This window comes from Ischnura elegans, chromosome 6, assembly GCF_921293095.1.
Source record: "Ischnura elegans chromosome 6, ioIscEleg1.1, whole genome shotgun sequence".
Taxonomy (NCBI): Eukaryota; Metazoa; Arthropoda; class Insecta; order Odonata; family Coenagrionidae; genus Ischnura; species Ischnura elegans.
In genome coordinates, this window is record NC_060251.1 from 96,624,495 (window position 1) to 96,640,196 (window position 15,702).

The 15,702-nt window shown below is 36.5% G+C and overlaps 1 protein-coding gene across 2 annotated transcripts in view; it reads right to left on the reverse strand.

Annotated features, from left to right (window-relative positions):
* LOC124161221 (spermine synthase) overlaps positions 1-15,702 on the reverse strand; it is a 35,356-nt gene that overhangs the window by 14,999 nt on the left and 4,655 nt on the right. The window contains exon 4 of one of the 2 annotated variants that reach the window (XM_046537487.1): positions 4,635-4,746. In XM_046537487.1, the coding sequence (XP_046393443.1) occupies positions 4,635-4,746 (112 nt within the window). Of the gene's footprint in view, positions 1-2,300; positions 2,413-4,634; positions 4,747-15,702 lie in introns of both variants that reach the window. The other variant, XM_046537486.1, reaches the window with a different exon arrangement.

The following is a 15,702-nucleotide window of genomic DNA, read 5'->3' on the forward strand; positions in this document are numbered from 1 at the left end:
GGGAGAGAAAAAAATACACTGAAAAAGAGATAATAGGTCAAATACTACAGAGAAGCTACCAACTGTTTGGAAGTTTGTGAAAGTAGGGAGTGATGTTTATATAAAGTGACCTGTAACCAAAATTTCAATCAGCCTCCCCAAGGCATCCCTATTAAAGTTAAGATTCATACCCCATCCACATACAGAGAATCAATTAGAAAAATGAATAAATCCACATTCAGAGATATTTCCCTGCAGTTAAATTATGAGAAGTAAACTTAGGTGATATCTACATAATAAACCGATAGGCAATCTCCACAACAAATTACCCTTACTGCATTTCTTCACATTTTCATGAGCAATAGTCATTTAAAAATACACCACAAAGCTTGCATGTAGGATATGGAAGAATATCTTGTGATATTAATGCATGAAAAGACTGAACTAACTTTTCAAAAATTTTCCTTGAAGACATGCACATCGAAACCTTCTAACTCCACTACCCTACCACAGCATGGTGTCTACTAGATTTAAGAACGAATACAAGATTTAGAAGGTTTTTGCATTCAAATTCCAAATAACTTTCAAGACAAATTTTCTTATCAATACGAAATCATGAACTTGTGGCAAGAGAACAAAAAAGTGGGTTTGCAAAATTTTGCGTACAGTGTGACCATGTTAATCCGACACTTACACATACATAACCATCATATGGTTGGATCATTGAAAACCAGGGCAAACGAGACTCTATATTGGTAGACACCATGACGAATTAATCAAGTACAAAAATTTATGAAAGAAAAATGGATCAGACAAATACACCTATATTAGCCACACCACATTGTTTATGAACAACAATGACTCTAACATTTGAATGCAGTCTGGATATATCTGGCACAAATGAAAAACAAATGAATAGTGCAAAAAATTCGCAGAGAAAAAAATTATTCGCCTTGACCAGGATTCGAACCCAGATCTCCAAACTTCCAGTCGACTGCTTTAGCCTGTTAAGCTACCAAGGCATCTTTCTCCTCTGTGGAATTTTGAGGACTGTGATGGAACAACTAGGGCATATGAATAAATTAAGTGCTGAGAACTCCCCACTTTTGGTGGTTTATGTGCCAACATGAATGACGGTGATGATAGACTTAGAAACGAATGAAAAAATCACAAGCAGAGTGAATAAACATGGCTCTTACCTGATAGAAGCACATTTAAAATGACCAATCATCCTTTAAAACAATCCATATCACTTAATAAACTAATATAAAATACACACTATCTTAGAAAGTGCACGCTCTCCATCAAAATACATATTCTACATTTTTAGAATACATAGTTGAAATTAATTATGTATAACCTAGTATTGTCACCACATTATAGCCAAAATTGCCATCCTCAACCTCTCATATATGACTCTTCTAAAATGCTTAAAAAATTTAAAACTCGCTACTTATAAAATTTCCTAGTGCAAGATCCCCGGTTTGGGTCCTCCCAATATTTTTTGTAATACGGCATCCCTGTCCTGGAAAAATTGGCACACAATCGTGATGGCAAGGCAAATTTTGGCCATTTTTATATTCTGACATGCAATGACTCCTACCATATCATTTCTTTCAATGCTGTCACGGTCGATCCCTCATGTCAACCTCTTTAAACGATGCCACACCAGCTATTAATAAGCATACCCCCGTTTACAAGGCTTGCCTTTCATAAAGATTCAACACCTATCTTCGAGGTGCGTTAGTGTATTTTTGCAGGACCTCTAAATAATGAAATAAATTCAAATAATCACAAATAGTACTTGAACATGAGTGAGAGTTATCCACAAGGCACCATTAATCTTGAAGGCTCCCACTCTTTAACATGTTATGTTAAAAAAACACAGATTAGCACAATTACATACCCAGACAACATTAAAACACGTATTTTGGGATGCATTTTCAGTCCCTTTTTTTGGTGAATTGTTGTACCCACAGTCACAGGCGGATTCAGGATTCCCCCCCCCCCCTAAATCCTCCTCTGCCCACAATTGTTGTCAATGCATATTCAACATTACAAGCAATTATTCTAGCATTCACCATAGCAAGGAGAGCTTACATAGAAGTAATTTCAAGACCACTCCGTGCTAGATTTCTGCTTTTTTCAAATTGTCAGTACTGAAGAGAATAATTTCTACAGTTAAAAAAATGCCCTATCTACACATTAAATTCCGTTGGCTTAAAACCACCCTGCTTTGAATTCCTTCCCAATTCCTAAACAATCGCTAAAAGAGCATATCAATATTGAAGAGCCAAATGTCATTATAAAACCTTCTTTACCTGATGTGACGAAGTATTTGTTGACCTTATCGGCTCTCTTGAAGGGAGGATACTTGTGGCTCCATTGGCTTCGTAGAGATTCTCTGATGACACCTTCTATTTTCTTAACTACCTAAAGGTTGCCATGCAAGGGACAGAAAAATTTTGGTGCAGAACATGGATTTCTGAGTAGCAATCGTAAGTATAATAAACCATGTCATTCGGCACTGACATGCAAGAGATGTGCAAAAGGTAAACATTTAAGAGGGCAGGTGGAATCACTCACGTTTACTTCATTTAGATGGCCACTCAGAGCTGAAAGAGGAGAATTGCGGCCAAAAATTTGCAAATAATATGGCAGGCAAACAACTAAAGTCATATTAACTTTGCACGACTACATCAATCAAACCTTACAATAAGTAACACTTAGGAAACAAATGACTGCCTAATGTGTCATTTGAACCAAAATGACCAACATGTGGTTTTGAAACCAGAACCATAAACCTTGTACATATTTTATACATGGAAATAGAAAATGAAAATACGGAAAGAAAAAGTGGATGAAAGAAGAAAACAGTGTAATAGTACAACAATTCTACCTAATAATAAAAGCTGACTACAATAGAGCTACTAAAATAGAGCACAGGGATGCACTAGACTACAAGGAAAGGTTAAAATTATGGATTAGTATTACTACTAACAGTTACTACATTATAAAACAATGAACTACTACATATGACCAAAACACAACAACAATACAGATATTTCCCAACACATTGGTTAATAATAAGAGATTAGAATAGAACTAGATATCACTATTTTCCAATTTTAACCAAGTCTAAAAAAAAGTGGTGCAGGCCTGTGGAAGTGATAAATCCTAACCTGGGTACTCAACACCTGATCTCTGTCCAACCAACACACTCAATACTATCAAAGGTTTCAGAAAGTTTGAAGTACTCATAATAGCTATTCTATAATGCAACAAAGGCAGAAAAGCATATAAGCAATTGTAGTAAAATAGAACTTAGATATGCATTACCACCACAATTTAGATTCCAAATTCACAAAAAGATGAACAATGAAATGGCTAATTTTCACTTAATAATTTCTACTCATGTGTGATCAATGGAAAAAGCAAAATTATTTCCATAAACTGAAAGTAAACTGACTAGAATAATTCCGATCAGTTTTCATACAAAACAGTCGATGCCAAAACGTTGCAGCACAATTTTAATTTTTCGTGACAAAATTTTCACTCAAATGACTCGCTATGAGGGCTCATATTTCCATCAGAATAAAACTATCAAAGAACAAAAAAGTCTGATGGCATTTACAACCAATCATCATTCACCATGGAAACCAATCTGAATATTTCTGATCATTATCAAGAACACCACCTCAATGGCTTGATAAAGTTTCTGATTACAAAAGTGGGGAAGTGAAACTTTTGAAATGGAAGTCGCATATCAGTGAAATTTTTATCGACAAAAAATGGACAAAAGTGACTGGGTACATGATACTTCACCATACTGTGGGAATCCAGTTAGTCAAGTGGATAGAGCACTGGGCTACTAACCAATAGGTCCCCAGTTCAAATTTAAAGTTAAAGCTTCAGACACCCAAAAAAATTCTCTGAAGTGCAAGACAAGCATGAGAAAGTAACTCTTCCATGAGAAAGTAACTCTTCAACCACGTCTTCAGGTCGAAGGTGATGACGCTGACTGCAATGTCAGCTAAACTGTTGTCGCCAAAACCCAATGGACGCGGTGAAAACCCGAAGAGAATGCAGAGATGAATATGACTACAAATGACCATAATGGCATTCCACTGGACACAGATCCAGATAACAAATGTTGGCTAACTGATACTCAAAATTAAGAAGGGAATGGGATTGTTCAACAATTTTATTTTTTAGGGATAGTATGTGAAAAGTTAAAGAGTACCTTCCCATGGAGATCGAACCTTCACATATAAGATGCAGGTGGGTTCCTTAGGCTAACATTTTGGAAAAAAGGTGTTTTCTATGCCGTCAAATACAGTAATTAAAGGCACTACACCCACCAAGAAAAAAGGACCATGCATTCACCACTGAGACCACCTGGTATCCTTCACACAATCTCCTTAATTTTAAACCCACATTCACTCTGAAGAAGTGAATATTTGTCATTTCATTGCTCAACAAAAAACCATTACGTCATATGGAATAACTTAGAGCATCTCATATGGAAAAGATATGCTAAGACTAAGAAGTCATTTGTATTTATAGGTAAATAAATATTTGTTTTTGATCCACCCAACTGCCCTTCCACAGATGGGGAGAAGGCCCAGGGGATTCGATTCATCGACCTCACTCACCAGAAGTGGTGAGGTACATGTCAAGTGGGGAACCACGACGAATGGCCGGAAGCAGCTTACTCCTCTCCGCCCCTAACTTCTCCTTAAGGAACATCTCCACACATCGGGCTTGCTGCAAAATTACAGGCCACCACCACTAAAGATACCCTAATACAAACTAAATGGTTAATCTACCATGCAAATGAACCCTCCTGAAACGTTATCAGCCTTTACTGGCATACCTTCAGAGAAAGGCTGCCGTGGGCAGGGTTCCCACTCAAGCTATCTACAGTGCACTCCCGATTATCCGGGCTAATGATGGGGAGAAACGGCACGAATAATCGGAAAACAAGGATAACCCAAACTTCCACTTAAATGTCTTGCAACGTTCTTAATTTACTTAAAACAAACAATATATTATTATTTATGCAGGTATTACGTTATTTGAGTGCTTCCCGGACGCAATGAGACTCTTCGCCAGTTCACGATCTTTTTAACGGCGATAACATGGTGGTATTCATATTATTAATGCTCCATTTAAGGAATGGTTTTGAAAACCACACATCCGTGGCTGCATAATCACAGTTACAGAAAAGTGGTTTGCAGGAAAGCTTCAAAAACATTGCTCGACGTTGGAAACTACACTGTCAGGCACCATGCCATGTTGTCCCGTCTCGCACGAGTTGCCCGGGTTGCAACTGCTGCGGGACGTGTATCCGTGATCACGGAGCACGATCACACACAGTGAGGCTTGGAAAACAGGAACACAGTGCTCCCATGAATGCAGGTAGTGTGTGATCGCTTCCGTTTTATGAAGGGGATTCTAATGGAAATAATCTCAGTGTAACCTCACATTAATGCAGTAATTCCAATGATTTTGCATCCAATTTTATTTTGATTTTTTTAAAATCGCAGAAAAAATTGAACAAGAGTGAAAATCATGCACGGATATTCCGCAACCCAGATAAACTGCAGCCAGATAATCAGGAGTACACTGTATGTTATAAAATTCACGGTCTAAATGCCATCAATTTCACGGTCTCTTGATAAGCCATTTTATGCAGAAATATTGATCACGTAACAATCACCAGCCACACGTTAAATAAAAATTTAACATATGCGACAGACACCGTGAATGCAAAGGAAGTGCTATCTCTCATGACGTCACCTATCGTTAGCAAAATTCAGGGCCGGTAAAAGGTTGTGAGTGGGTAAATGGAGGGAACAGGGTGACTGGGAAGTGAAGAAGTGTCTGAATTTTTGCCAGGGTTAATGAACAATTTGGTTACTCGCCTTCCAATCACAGACTTAAGGTCAATGTGTCGCCATGGCTCACACACCAATAATTGTGCTTCGAACATACGTGCGCAGATAAATGCGTGGGCAGTGTCTACAAGTGTCTGACCTTAAAACATGATCGACATATCGATTTTCCTTTTGATCTGTCGTTCGTAGTCCTACAATCAATTTAGAGAGATTTTTTAAGTCCCATGATGAAATTCACGGCTTATTCACAGTTTTAAGGTTTTCAATGCTGAGTGGGAGCCCTGGGTAAGTGTACTATGTCTCATAGAGTGACACGGTAAGGCTTCCTTCCATGACAGCTTCACCAGTGAGTCGACACCATAATGCCCAGTTAACATCAACTTAACAAGGCTGAACTTGACTTAGAATGAACCATTCTTTAATTACAGAAAAACAGCATAGCAATCATGAAATTCATTTTTATAGGACAAAAAACTGTTATTAGACCTAATTATAGACAAAAGAAACTATCTTGCTAACGGTTAATTTCAAGAGAAATTTGGACTTTCACCAGATGACTATCCTAAGTCGAGCTGGGCCACGTAACTGTTTTGAAACCCACATACACAATTTTTATTTTTTCAACTCCATAGATAGGCCAAGTTCAGACAAATTAAGTTGTTTTCATCAATGGTTTACAGAGGACCCCCAGTAAACTATGATAATCATTCTACTGGCCATTTGGACAGGAAACAAATGGAAAATCCAAAATGTACGTTGTTTGCTAGATTAATCCATCATATTATGGGGGTGTTACTCTATCCACACAGCACGACTCATAGAACAAAGGAGCACATTTCTCCATGGCACTAACATGGTTGTGTTTTCCATTTTTACCTTTTATTATGTTACTATGGACTTATTATGAGGCTGCTATTTTCACATTCTGTTTTGGTGAATGGCAGCTTCCGTCAGAAAAAGACATAATTATGTATAGTGACAGCGATAAAATATCGCAATGAAAATATAAGTATGTACTTGTGATCCATTAACACGTTGCGTACGGATGGCGAGAATTCTCGTCATTTTTTTCCCGAACATTCCGGATGGATGACGAAGATTCTCATCATTTAGGCACGTCAACCTAAACAATTTTTAAGCGTGCAATACGTCGTTAGTTCGTTTTCAGTTGTTGCTCGTTATTCATAATTAATTGATGCATCATAAAGTTTGATTGGGTAAAGTTATATTCTAAACATTAGCCTTTTAACCATGTTTAAACCAAAGGCATATTTCCAATCTCAACACCTCCACCCAGAATCGGCGTTCCTAGGAATTTAAATACCCCGGTACGCAACATGTTAAGTTGAATTAGTACACATTTTGCAGCCTGTTAGAGGGCCTAAGGCTATCTTCCAATTCGCAATTATTCACCCTTCGTGCACTTTTCAATCGTCAACTTACGGATGTGACGACAGCAAGGGTGGATCCAATTGGCGAGGGCGCAAGGGAACGGAGGGTAAGTGAACAAGGGAACGCGGATGCTCCCTCGTTCACGTGCTCTCGTAGGAAGTGGACGTGAAAATGGCGGCAACGGAAAACTTAGAAATCTTGAACTGGATTTGTAATTTTGTGTTTATTATGTGCAGAGAGAGAGCGTCCAATCGGTGCCAGAAAAGTCAAAATACTAGCCAGTCTAAATTACAAACGCAAAAAAACCGAGACGCAAGGTGAAATTGATTCTGAAATCAACCACCAGATGTCCGAACACTGCCCTGCGCTTCACATTTCGTTACTGTCAATAGTTCACATTATTTCAGTTCACACTTAATGGCACCAGTAGAGCATTAGCAAGGGTGCAAGGAAGAGAGGGAACGGGGGAATGAGTGCATACTAAATGGATTGAAAAAATTGGATTGGATAGTTGGCATACTAATTGGATTGGATTATTTAATGAGTATGTACAAGGTTTCTGCTAAAAAGTTTACATAGATGAGAAAACGAAGGTTTCATTGTTTTTAAAAATTGGTGGAAATAGTCCACTGAAACTTAGCCATGGAAATTTAGGTGGTAAAAAGCAAACCCTTCAAAATGTTGAAAATTTGATGGAGAAATGTATCTTGAATGAAATCTAGAGCAAAAGTATACAATCATTCCAGGCTTGATTTTGTGGAAGTTCGAATTATCTTTGATAAAAAGTGGAAAAAACATTCTCGCCCTAGAAACACAATTTTGACCTCACACAATGAGATGTCTTGTATGCCCCTAACATACCATACTGCCCTGTTTCTTAAAGTCTCTTTCCTTCACATAAGAGTTTGTAACACAAATTTAATACACTCAGAGACCGTACATGACTTCATCTTTTCCAAATTTGAAAACTGGTATTAAATATGTATTTCTGAGGTAATTACAGTGGAACCTCGTTAAAGCGAGTACGGGCTATAGCGAGACCCCCGCTTTTACAAGAGATAGCCGATGCACCGTCAATTGACCCTATAATAAGAGTGTTAAAAAATTCGTTTTTACGAGGCCCTTTTGGTGTTGGCTCTCGCCATAGCGAGGGTTTCACCGCCGGAAAAACTTACGTCAAGACTCCTTAATCTCTGTAATTGCTAGCGATCTTTTAGAAATGAAGTTAATGGAGTGCTCAGTCTCAAATTTATGTGGTAAACTGTCGTTCGATAAATAAGTAGTTAATTTTGGTGAAAATATTGTGGCATTAGCATTTGCGAATGCTTGATCTTCTTTTGTTCCTCGGGCAGCAGAAAGCAGACGGCAGCATACCCGCACGTCCGTGAGTTGCGTGAATAGGAAGTATTTGATGGAACACACCATGGCCAAAAAACACCAAACACGTCTAAGCGATTAAATAAAAATAAAGGAGTAATATGAGGTATATTGGCTATTATTTGCACCACCTCCGGTAAAGCGACAATTCGCTATAGCGAGTGTTTATTGGTGCACCGTGGGGTGTCGTTTTATCGAGGTTGCACTGTATAACATTATTGCTCCATGAAGAAAGGGAGACGTAGCAATTTATTAGAAATGTATGATTTGGAGCCTTACTAATGGGCGACTAGAGGGAGCCCAAAACACCAGCTGCCTTCAATTTTCCTATCCAGAGGCAAACCCAAGAAAAATGAATAAAGTCATTTGTGTTTGTTAAATTATATAGTGTTACGATGGACTTCATCGACACAGGGTTGCTATTAACATTTTCTATTTCATTCTGTGATCAGTGGCTTTTGTAAGAGGAAGACAGGCTGATGCATCAAGAGAGAGAATAATTCTCATTAGTAGAATCACTAGATATTTTAATATATATAAAGATGAATCACAAAAGCTGTCTACCAACTAATCAACCACATTTCAGAGAGCTTTATCTGATAAGATTAAATTCTTATTTTCCAACAATTCTTATTTTCCAAAATGTTTCAACAATCAAAAGCTTCCACAATCACTTCAACAATCATAATTTTAAGCACTGCATTGCAACGAGAAATTAACCCTCATATGGATTTACAAAATTAGTTACGTCGTTGGATTCTCGGCGCCGCAGCGGCGCCGCGTCATTTTTTGCTATTATCTTTCAAAGTTAGCTTGAATTTACAAGTTTTTTGATTGATAATGGTAAATACATCTAATATCTTTATTTCTTACCGTGTTTTGCTAGATTTAAACCCTTATTGTTGAAGTAATAACAAAAAAAATTGAACGCTGCATTCTTTTCCATTTCTTGCCGTAATGCTCTTTATTTCAGTTCCCTTTGTATGTTATTTTTGAGTGAAAGTTTTAATTTCGTGAGTAATTGTTGTTTAAAATATTTTTCTGATATGCAGAGCTCGGCAAACTCCGCTTTTTAATGTCTATATTGTTTATAATTTTATGTATCTAAATGCTAAAAATGATGACCAAATAAAATTCGTTTATGCCCATATGACATAATTTTGCTTCAATGCGTTCACCCATATGTTATATCTTTGCAGTGTATATAGAAGGATAAGTTATTAAACGTTAATAATGGAACAGATGTAGGTTAAGTGTGAAGAGACGAATGTAACTTTCGTGATTTTTACAAGATTCTGGCGATCAAGACAAATCTTACGAATATTCTGGGAGCTTATGTCCTGAAATTAAAAAAATCAAGTCTTATGGCTTTTGAAATATAAATAATATGGGATGATAAGCGGCGTGTCAAAGAACTCAACGCTTCTTTGGAGATGGAGCTAGAAGAGTCGGTACTCTTTTCCTACCACGGAGCCCCATTCCCCCACTGGGGACTTGTACCCCAAGCGAAAGGTTTCCTTAGATATGGACGGGTAAATGTTTTGCGTGGGAGTGCATAAGATTAGGTTTTACTCCTGGATTGGTGGGAAGTCCAAAAAAAAAAAAAATTCTTAGAAGTATGTGTTATTGGTGGTAGGGGAGAAGGTGCAGCTGCGTGAGAAACTGTTGAAAGAATGCTCTGGGGTGACAAAAATACCCTCACTTTGGAAGGACTTCCCTTACATTTTCTTTCCGTTTCCTTTCTTAGCGTTTCACTGACCCAAACATTGAGACTCTCCATACTTTCCCACTAAGCTCCCTTATTCGTCATTCACCACCTTCTTACCCCCTCCCACAAAACGTGATTGAACTTCTCACCACCCTAATGACCCACCGAGCTGGACCTTCTTGGAATGAAGGGAGGGCCACCGCGGGGCGTTTTGACAAGGCTTTTGTTCCCTGTCCTTCATGCAGCGTTAGAAGGATGAAGAAAAAGTAGGCTTTTGTATCTAATTGCCTCCTTGCACTCCCAACCTTTTTTGCGATAAGGATTTTCTACTCCTACCTGTCCTAACGATCTGGGTATTCCCCGATCCTTGGCAGTCTACACACTACCGCCCCTTCACCTCAAAACAACCTCCTGGCATTCCTTCTCCTTTCTCCTTCTCACTCATCCCTTTACGTTAGTAACACCCCCAATGCATAAAACATCTGTACATTTCAGTACACATAGAAACGAGATATATGTTTACAAATTTTCACCTCATGGTAAATTGTCTTTTCATCTATTCATAATGAAACGATTTTTACCATGTAAAGTCTAAACTCATCGTCAGGAAAGAGAAATTGTTTTCTATCACGAAATTAGTTGGGTAGTTATCTTGATTTCACCTCAATGGTAAACTGTCACGTCATCAGTAGCTATATAAACGCCAGCAATTTTGTATATACTATCGTAGCCGCAAAGGGATTTTTTTCGAATGAAAAGTACAAGACTTATAACAATAACTGTGCGATGTGTTCTTCAAGGGTAGTCGGTGAAACTTCTGAACCTCTTGGTAAGTTACAGTTACTCATTCAGCGAAAAATATTCACACAACGGTGAGGAAGCATTATTCTACGAATTCGGATAATGCATTGTGTTAAATTTTTCTTAGAATTGCTGCTTGGAGTAATTCTAAACAGAGTCACTCTAGTATTTACCCAAAGCTGACTATCACCACGGCAGTAACGTGGACGCGGAGCGGAGAAGGTGCCCAAGCAAAACTAAGTCGGAAGCCATGGAAAAACAACTTTGAATAGGCATGAGTTTCTATGAATAATTCTCGCAAAAAGATGAAGTTTTGTCAATGAACATTATAACGAAGCAAACGTAATGATTCTTAGCTAAAAGAGAAAGCACAATTGGTATTGTAATATTTTCCTTTTGTTAAACAATTTCACTTGGTTTATAAGTTAAAAATTAAATAATAGGATTAAAATAGATTATAGCATTTCATATGAAACATTATTGCTTTGACATTAGTGTTGAAAGTGCAGACCCTGACGTAACGATGAGGAAATTCTCGGTCCAAGCAAAACTAAGTCGGCGGCCCATGAGAAAACAACTTTGACTAGCCATAGGTTTTTATGAATAATTTTGTAAAAAGATGAAGTTTTGTCAATGAACATCATATTGAGGCAAATATTTTGATTTTTAGCTGTAAGAGAAAGCAAAATAGGTATGGTAAAATTTTCCTTTTGTTTAACAATTTCATTTTGTTAATAATGTTTAAAAATATAAATAATATGATAATAAATATATTATAGCATTTCATACGAAACATAAATGATTTGACATTAACATTAGGAGTGCAGTCAATGACGTAGCGACGAGGAAATACTGAGCGCCGCAGCGGCGCCGAAAATCCAACGACGTAACTTTTTCCATTAGAGGCCAATTAAATGTAAACTATCGACACTATGCTGTCAAAATTTTATACGTAGACGAAAAAGGCAGAAAAAATAGACTACTGAAAATTTCAGAATGATCCATTGGAAAGGAAAATTTTTACACCACTTTTAAAACCACGAGCGCCGCTAAGGCGCAGAGAATCCATATGAGGGTTAATATAATTGGATAATTTTTAAATCTGAACACTATTGACGCTTATTTTTATTATGACAGATTTTTCAGACTTCAATTTTGATGAAACAATGTTACTTAGAAAAAAAACAGGAAAAACTCCACCAGATAAAATGAAACTGAAAGTTACACTAACCACGTAAACGAAACCATAGGGCAAATCAAAAATTACTTATGTCACCCAGGAGATGGCCAGTTGAAACAAAAAAGAGTACTTTTTAGCTTCATACTGTAAGGCGACTCTTCAAATTTTCTAATGTATGCCACATAACTAACTTCTGGGCCATTCCATGTCAAGTCATCCAGGGGTTGACACCCACCTGTCACACATTGCCATGAAAATTTGTACTAATATTATACTTATATACATAAGAATAAATCCAAAAATTCAGCTCATTCTGACCAATATTTCCAGAGATGTGGTAGTTTGAAGTTTTAGTCTATTCCGATTTCCAAGCGGTGTATGCATGCCGAATGATCGTGCATGAATTCTCGTTTTTACATGGCAAATCAACAATTTTGAAGCTAGAGGCTTCTAAATTGATTCAATTGTTCCAAATTTAATGGAGAATCATAAGATACCAAAAAAATGTGAATCCTACCTTCCATCACAATAAAAATTAATCCCAAACACAAAAAATATGATTTGTGTAAAGTCCGTACATCGATTCAGAAAAAAAATCTTAGCAAAAATCTCTCTCCAGATACACCTAAACAATTAATATTACTGGAAAAAGAATAAAATTATCTTTAAAATGATATAAAAATATGAGTGGGGTTTTGAGTTATAACATTTTTATTACACGACAAAGTTGAAAATAAAATGTTTTAAAGCCGAAATGCAATTCAACATTAAGAACTTGAGTAATTAAATAAAATTATATTCATGTGGTTTAAAAGTGAAAAATATTTAGCCACAAAGACCTTCCAATGTATTAAATGTTAATAAAATATTTTACTATTTATTTTGAATTAATTAAAAAAAATGTCATAGTTATTCGAATTAAAGATGTGTTGACGGAAAAAATTAGACCAACAAAACTGTCAACGATAAAATTAACTTTTAAACCACAAAAATATATTTTTATGGGTTTAGTTTTATTTAATTAATAAAATCAAGTATAATTTAAAAATACTTTCACAATAAAAATGAATATAATTGCATGAGCTTTTGTTCAAACTTCACTGTTGAATGAGCCATTAGCATCAGGTAACAATCCTAATCTGATTTAAGGCATGATCACATGAAATTGCTTCATTTTAAAGAAAAAACTTTGTAAATTTCACATGTGATATTACTAAGGACCAGTTTTGTTGCTGTGCTACAATGTTAGATTCAAATTCAGGGAGAGTATGGCCTTATATACATTGAGTCAGTAAGGGTTGCCAAGGTGGGGAAGCTAGGAAGGAGGGTATGGTGGTGCTTCAAAGTCATACAAAGTTGCCTAATGGGAGGCACAAAAGTTACGAAATGGAAGGCACACAATGATACAGAAAGGGAAGAAAAAAATGTAACAAAGTGGGAGGCACACAATGATACAAAAAGGGAAGAAAACAATGTAAGGGGAAGGCACACAATGATACAAAAAGGGAAGAAAACTATGATGATGTGAAATTGGTAGAGTAAATTAATATGTAATGAAATTTACAAAGTTTTGTATTTAAAATAAAGCCCTAAGATTAGTTTGACTGCTGAGTGAGATGTTTACATTAAACATATCCTAGTGGATAGTAAAGCAAGTATAGGAGTAACATAGTCCAGTGAAGACGTGTTACATTTAAGACTCAACAAGAATAAGTTAACCTCTCCGGTAGTGCTTAGTGGACTTACTCCAGACAAGACATGAAACAGACAAGTTCCAAAATGATTAAGATCACCTATTAGTAACAATACATCCTATTTTCAGTGTGTGTACAGTTGTATTGCAGTTAACGTCAGTGTTATGTGCTACATGCTTCTAAGAATTTGTATATTTCAAGTGAATTAATGTTTATCCAAGTGTAATATATTGTGCATAGTTTTGTGTGGTGTGTTTTGTTGGTTTATAGAATGGGAGAAATAGCTGGCCCTAGTCAAGTGATACCAAATTTGTTTTGTACCGTAGGTAAACTGTTAAACTCACCTTGTGAAAATTTCTCTCTAACAAGAGACAAAAATTTATATTTAATTTTTGAAAAACTTTCAAGAGAGGATGTAGAAATATTGATTTGTCGCACAAATAGTGAATATTGTGAAAGGGACACTATATGTTCACACCACTTGTGTTATTTCTTGAGGTATTTTGAAAAAAACCAAAAAGCATGTTGTGACCCCTTTGATAAACATGCTGTGCCATTGACAAAGAAAAAAGATTTAAGAGTGATTACTTTACAAAAGGCTAAAAATGTTAGGGAACATCTCAACATCATTTTAGTGCCGGGAAAGCTGTTATGCAGCACTTGTAGAAAATTATTGAACAATGCAAGCACTGGTGTAAATGATGGAGAGACTGCACTTTGTAGTGATGAAGATAACGGTAAAGAGTTCAAAACTGCTGAAAGGCTAGTGGAAAAAGATACTCTAAATGAGTCTCTTGCAGGTTTAGATGTGAAACCTTTGAAACTGCAGTCTTTATCCACTCATTCTAAAAAGAAGTATGCCAAGAAAAAGTTGAAACAGGCAAAAACACAGGTAAAGAAAAAATTGTCATTTGTACTTCAAGTGGATGATAATTCACTCAATGAGTCAACAAGTGAAGAAGAAGCAAAACCACAAGATAAGTTAATGAAAAAAGCTGAAGATCTAGATTATTTGATGGTTGCTATTAAGCAAAAGCTTAAGACAGACATAACCAGACGAGAAAAAATACAACTATTAACAATTGCTCCTAATTCATGGTCACGAAGGAAAGTAGCCGAGGAATTTGATGTTTCAGAATACTTGGTACGAAAAGCGAGGGCTCTTTGCTGTAAAATGGGAATTTTGGCCATACCAGAACCCAAACAAGGAAGAAAACTGTCTGAAGAGACAATTGCTGAAGTATTACAGTTTTTTGAAGATGATGAATTTTCATACATGCTGCCTGGCGCCAAAGACCGTGTAAGTATAAATAAAAATATGTACATGCAGAAAAGACTTCTTTTATGCAATTTAGATGAAATATTTATTGCATTCAAGGAAAAACATCCAAAGCTAAAAATAGGATTTTCTAAATTTTGTTCTCTGAGACCGAAATGGTGTGTCCTGGCTGGTTCACCAGGCACACATTGTGTTTGTGTATGCTTGTATCACCAAAATGTTGAACTTCTAGCTAATGCAATAAATCAGCATGACAAAGAATCAATCCATAAAATGATGGAAAAATTGGTATGTAATAGGCAGTCCAGGAAGTGCATGTTACGATATTGTGATGAATGTCCTAAAACATGCGAGCCACTCAGACTTTATCTGGAGGATATTTTAGAGGATTT